General features: G+C 39.2%; 1 protein-coding gene across 2 annotated transcripts in view; it reads right to left on the reverse strand.

The window, feature by feature from the left end:
* The window catches only part of LOC138007499 (protein Wnt-7a-like), a 25211-nt gene extending 21854 nt beyond the window's left edge, over window positions 1-3357 (reverse strand). The window contains exon 1 of one of the 2 annotated variants that reach the window (XM_068854461.1): window positions 3170-3357. In XM_068854461.1, coding sequence (XP_068710562.1) covers window positions 3170-3225 — 56 coding nt within the window. In that variant the 5' untranslated portion in view covers window positions 3226-3357. The remainder of the gene's footprint in view (window positions 1-3169) is intronic. The other variant, XM_068854460.1, reaches the window with a different exon arrangement.
* Between the last annotated feature and the right edge of the window lie 2897 nt (window positions 3358-6254).

Genomic DNA, 6254 nt, shown 5'->3' on the forward strand with positions numbered 1-6254 from the left:
ACAGAGCACTGAGCTTCGATGCCCATCCATCTTTTTTCCACTTAGCTGTTTCGGCAAATCTCTCGAACCTCTGCAAATACGCGTCCAAGTTTAGGTGCCTTAGCCCGATCCTCTCTCACTTCAGGACGCCCGTCAGCACTCTCCACAGCCAAACGTGCAATTTCCAGCTCATGTTCTCTTTTTGCCACTTCAATAGCCTCTTTCTGTTTCAACAGCTCGGCTTCCATCTCCAATTTTCTTAGTTCGCGTTCTTGTCGCCTAGTTTCTCTCTCTTCGTCTTCTCTTCTTCTATCTTCTTCAAGTAATCGATGTTTCTCTTCCTTTTCTTCTTCAAACCGCCTCCTTTTTTCTTCTCTTTCTTCCTCCAATTGTCTTCGTTTTTCTTGTTTTTCTTCCTCTCTACGTTTCTCTTCTCGTTCTTCGTCTCTGCGTTTGTCCTCTTTTTCTTCTTGTTCACGCACGAATTCAAGCAGCTTTTCTCCTTCCAGACCAAACTTTTCGCCAAGCTGAATAAACTTGTCCATTTCCATAGCAGTATTTCACAGCAAAAACACAGTATACTCTCTAGTACAGTTCTTCGTACTTTTTCTGTAACTCCTTCTTGAATTGTCCTTTCCTGGTTTCTGTAGTCAGCAAACAAATGAATTCCTCTCCAGGACCAGGCCCCCAATGTTACGAGTTCGAATGTTTTGAGGAAAGGTAGCTTGCAAACTAAACTGAACTTCAGGGTTGTCGGAACAACAACAAAAAGATTTATTCCAAAATGAACGTAGTTTCCACGAAGTAAACTCTAAATAACACGTACTCGACAAACTTACACGGCCTCCGCCAACTTGAATAAACACAGCTTCTGTCACACTTGACTAAACACGGCCAACGCCTACTCTCTTCGCTTGCGAAAAACTAGTTAGAAAAACATTCCGCTTGGACTCGTCTACTTATATACTCTGACAATAAACTTCTAGAACTTTCTAAATTAGTAATCAATCTAATTATAGAAAGATTACAAAACACGCCGATTTAGAAACGCTTACGTACAAACCTAAATATAAACAAACTACGAACTCTCGCGAAGCGTCTAGAAAGTAACGCTTGTCACGCAATACTATTTTTCGTATCATATACCTATTTAGCGCTCACTCGTGAGATATTGTCCTTGCCATGAGAACATAAAATTCCTATCTTCTCGGCCCATGTAATAGCAGCTTTTCCGTTTCAAAGTAATTGTTTTAATCGGTGAGAAAGTGAAAGAAATTCAGTGTTAATCAAAACCAAAGAGCTGTTGAAATGTAGGCCGGCAGAATTAAAATAAAAGTGACGAAAGAACTGTCTTACTTTCTCCAATTGAAAACAAATTGAGTCGTATTAAAACGAGATGCTTCCGTGAAGCATACACTGGCTTGCCTGTGGTACGTGTTACAGAAAATCAGAAGGCACTGAATTGTGTGGTATTGAACTACAGCATTCCAGCATTCTCTGAAGAATAAAATTTAAAAGAGAGCAGAAGGAAGTTTCCGGGACGGTCGATCGAGAATAAAATATATACGACATGAAAACAACATTAATTTTGAACAGTGAATATAGAATATAAAAGGTTACGATCAGCGACAAACATTTTGGGAGATTTTTGCTACGTTCAAATTAATCGCAAAATCGAAAGTGATATGGCCGGAATTCAGCGGGCGCCGTGATTAAGTTACCACGGCATGTTTACTTGCCAAACAGTGAAGCATCTGTGTCAACTGATGGCAAGATACCGGGTTTTTGTAAGTTTGTTTTTCTGTCAAGTGTTATAAAGTTTGACAATAAAATAAGCGAAGTCAAAACAAAGATCACAATCGCCCAACTTTGAGGTAATGACCAATTGTTTATGCAAATTTACTCTCCAAGATGCGTACGACGTTATTTATCACCTGGTAATTCCATCATTTTGGAAATAGCAGCTACTTTATTATTCATCGGCGTCACAATTTTTCACTGATTTTGGGGCTGATTTTGTTTAAACTCAAGCACGCTTCCAACAGGGCTGTGAACCCTTCCCGCTTACAGAGCAATCAAAAAAAATTCTCCCATATCACATTTCAACCTTAAGCTCGAAAATTCAATACAGAACATGATATTATAATTCACAAAGGCAGAAAATACCACAGAATCCTTTTCCAGCGAAAAAATTATTGAAACAAACACAATATTTGCTCTAAGAGGCGAAAACCTCTTCCTATTTCATTGCGTGCGTCATGAAGACAAGAAACTCAATCGTGTCAAATTACCATGTACTTCAGGTTTCCTGAAGAACCTTTTCCTTGAATAACAAGAAAATGCTTTACTATTGCCATAAAAACTATCCAGTTAAGCTCGCATATCATAAAACATGATGAATTCATAAAGGCCACCTTTCAATTATTACGGAAATGCGGTGGTGGTGGTCCTGGGGTGCCCGTGAGACTGAAATCAACAGTCCGTGAAGTGGACTGAAAAAAAGCCCTTGTCCACGGACCTCTAAGATCGATAGGATGCCGCTATTTTGTAGGCTTGTCCCCCCGCACTCGCTGCTCATCCGAAAAATTGTCACGTTCACCAAAAACACCGTGGATGACCGGTAAGTACCCGAGGTGTAGGAGAATGTGACCTCTCCCCCCCCCCCCCCCCCTCCCCTCTTTGAAAAATCCTACCTTCGCCCCTGAGAAGATTGCTAGTCGATGGCTAAAATGGAATGTTACTTGCTTCATAGGATTAAAGGGACATAACTTATAATGGAGGCGGAAGGTCTCGTTGTTCGAGATCGTGGAATGTGTGTATTTTCAGTTCAGTCTGGGATTTAGTGGCTGTGATGCCGTAAGACAGATGTCAAAGATGAATGTAGGATGAACTCCTACAATAATTCCTTTATGAGATTTCGCTGGCAACGACTCTGAACAATTGTCGGTGACTACAATGTTTTTTCATGTTCTTAACCGATATTGCAATGTGGCAGATCATGCAAAGATCTCAAAAGCCCCGCCTTTCTTAGAGCCAAGAATTATTCCAGCGCCACTTCATGTGTTTCAATTTCGCTCCCACCGCGTAATCAACAAGTCTGATTGACCGACCGAACATCTTTTGTGTATTTTCGCATGCTCTTTTCTTTGAATTGAAGTGTCATGGCATTTAATATAAGTTTCAAACTTACCGTATATGTAAGATCATTAAAAACGGTGCCAGCAACTTGAAACTCAATTTGGTCATTGTCTTCACACACTATATCAAGGTTTTTCAATCGTCTACAGCATAAGTTGCTTCCGCCCGGATTTAGGGACAGACTGGCAAAAAAGTTGCACCCTGAATTTTATCTGACAACGCGTGTAGGGTAACACGAGCATGTGTTGAAAAACATAAGCCCTTTATGCAGCTCGATAAAAATGTGAATTCCAGAAGGTTTTTTCGTAAGACGTCAGTTTCAAAATTTCTGGACCAGCAAAGTACATTTTACATGTGTGTTCCTTGAGTTAGCCAGCTGCTTCTTGCTCATTTTTACGTTTTTATTTATTTATTAACTAATTCGCGGCCACACATAAGTTGAAGGGAGGGCATTTTCAAGGACATTACATAGAAATGTTAAGAAAAGAGGATACTGAGGGATGGTTTTAGTCTGAGGAGGGGAGAGAATAAGGTATCGATTTTAACCATTTTGGTCTGAAATAAGGTATGCTTTGCACTCAAGTCTTGAATTGGATATGTTTTTTAGACGAACCTACATGTTCATTATCAGCAGTAAGCCCTTCTCAAGTTATTACGCCAACCGTGTAACAGCTGAAGTAAGTGTGGAATAGGATATCAAATTTTTGGTCAGGTCTGAAATAGGGTAAGGAAAATCGCGGATTTTGGTATGAAATAGGGTAAGATTTTCTTAAAGGATTAGTGAGCTGCGTTCAATTCCTATTTTGTCATCGACGAGGCATTTGGTATTTATTGACGGTCACCCATCCCATCCAACAGGTCTTGACTTCACTAGGAAAGCCATAACACTACCACTCGAGGTTTTTTGTCCTAGAACAAAATCTAATGGCATCACGATCGATACCTGAGGGATATCCCGCGAAATTGAGACGATTAGAATACGTTCTCTTCGAAACGCAAAAATATTAAACAATAGTAGCGAGGATACCTTTTAAAAATACCAGGCTTGCACAAGGGTAGGCCTCCTCTTCAAATAAAACACATGCTGAGTGCAAAAAAGCAAAAAGATAGGGGCGTAATCATATTGCCCCTGCAGGGTTTATGCCTCTAGGCAAAATCCTTGGGAGACATCATTGCTGTCTGTGCATAAAAAGATGTAGTATCACGTATATAGTTTGTACACTAGAAAAGATCTCGATTTGCCATAACTAGGCGCACACGGAATAAATGGATAATGATGACCTTTATACACCAAATGCCAGCATAAGTCTTGGGTACTGATAAAGTTAAGCAGGAAACGTTCCAATCAAGGGGATATCGATAATTCGGAGATTTAGGGGGTCCAACATTTGTGTGGAAAATATCTTGCAATCTAAAGCGTCACACGTTACCTGCCGTGCAATCGAGCGTTGGTAGAGAAAGCTTTCGTCCGCCTTTGTCTCAAGTTTGTTTTCTCACAAAGGGGTTGTAAAGTGACTAAATTATCTCCTCACAACAAGGAAATCCTTTGGTTTGATTAAGGGTCGCGAACGGACGATTTCATTTCGGAAACAATTTGTCAGTTGAAGAACACTGTGCAAGCACGCACGAATTTTTTCGGGAAACGATTGGTCAGACAGTAAATCACTGTGAAGGGATTACAAGACTCAGTCGAAAACCAGCAAGTGTTGATTGAAAATGATTGAAGATAAACATTAGTGATCTTAAAGTATGAAAAGACAAACGCTGGGCGTGGTTCCAAAAATTAACATGGGTTGTCGTGACCCCGCGATGATCCGCCTTTTTTTTGTTGACGTCATAAATTAATTTGCATCGTTGTTTTCAAAGAACTATCTTAATGCAAATTAATTTGTGACGTCAACCCGGTATCGAACCCATTCTTCTTTATTGCTCGGTTATGGATCAGAGTATGATCACTTTTCCCGTCTTTGAAAGTCAATAAAAAGGTGACATTTCAATTAAAAGGTTCTATAAACAACACGATGCATTTGGGACGATTTCGGAGAATAAACAAAGTGAAAAAGTGTGTTGAGGTGATAGGCACAGGTTTGCCGCATTTAGTTGTCTTGAGACTTATGTCGCAATCAGAGGCAAATCGGAAGGACAGAGACGGACACCGAAGAGATAAATGTTGGGTTTAAGTGAAACGTCTTCTTAAAAGCTTACACTACAAAAAAAATGTGATATCCTTTCAAATTGACCTTGGTGAGTAAATGTCATGACTCTTATTCCACTTAAGCTGTATTCAACTGACGTCAAGCATCAGACTCACCGAAATTAAGCACGATTCACCAAGAAAGTCAATCACGTTCAAGTTAATTGTACATAAATCAAATATTTTTTGTCTGAAATTGCCAAGTTTGTGGAAATATTACATTACCATTTTTTTGACAATTCTTAGGTCAAAGCTACAGCAGTTGTTGGGTCGTGAATATTCTGTTGACAGTTCTTTCTCCTAGCAAGAAAAAGGGTGGGTGAATATCGTAAAGCGAGTTAAAAACGAAACGATGAGATGAAGATCAGCAAAACTTCAACCGAGAAATTAATAATGCCAGCGGTAAAACGAAGTTTACATTCGTTCAGTGAATATTAATACTGTAAATGTCCTTGAAAATCACGAAAACCGTGCTAAGGACTCATCCGTGTATCTCACGGAATAGTCAAATCAGCCTAGTTGGTTTGATGACCATTGTAATCCCAAGAAATTGTTTCAAAAAACTTATCTTTACACCGTGTTTTTCAGAAAAAAATCAGTTTATGTTAAAAAAAGAAAAATGGTGTTATTGCGGTGGAAAATATTTTAGCATTAGAAAAAAAGGGTTTTATAAGCATTCTAACATAGTCTCCCTTTTTGCGGAAATGTACGATTTGTTAAAGCAATACGTGTCGATGACACAAAATGCGTGACTTGCATTTTCTACCTGGTGATTTACATGCACGATCGAGTAACCAGTTGATAACAGCCTGACATCTGTCAACTTAATGAATACTAAACTATGAGAGTCATTCCTCTAAAAGATCATGCTAATTTATATTATAAGTTAATATCTTGCTCAATAATCAGATTAAATTGAAAAGTATGACAAGACCAAGCGAAA

Source organism: Montipora foliosa, chromosome 6 (assembly GCF_036669935.1).
Source record: "Montipora foliosa isolate CH-2021 chromosome 6, ASM3666993v2, whole genome shotgun sequence".
Lineage (NCBI taxonomy): Eukaryota > Metazoa > Cnidaria > Anthozoa > Scleractinia > Acroporidae > Montipora > Montipora foliosa.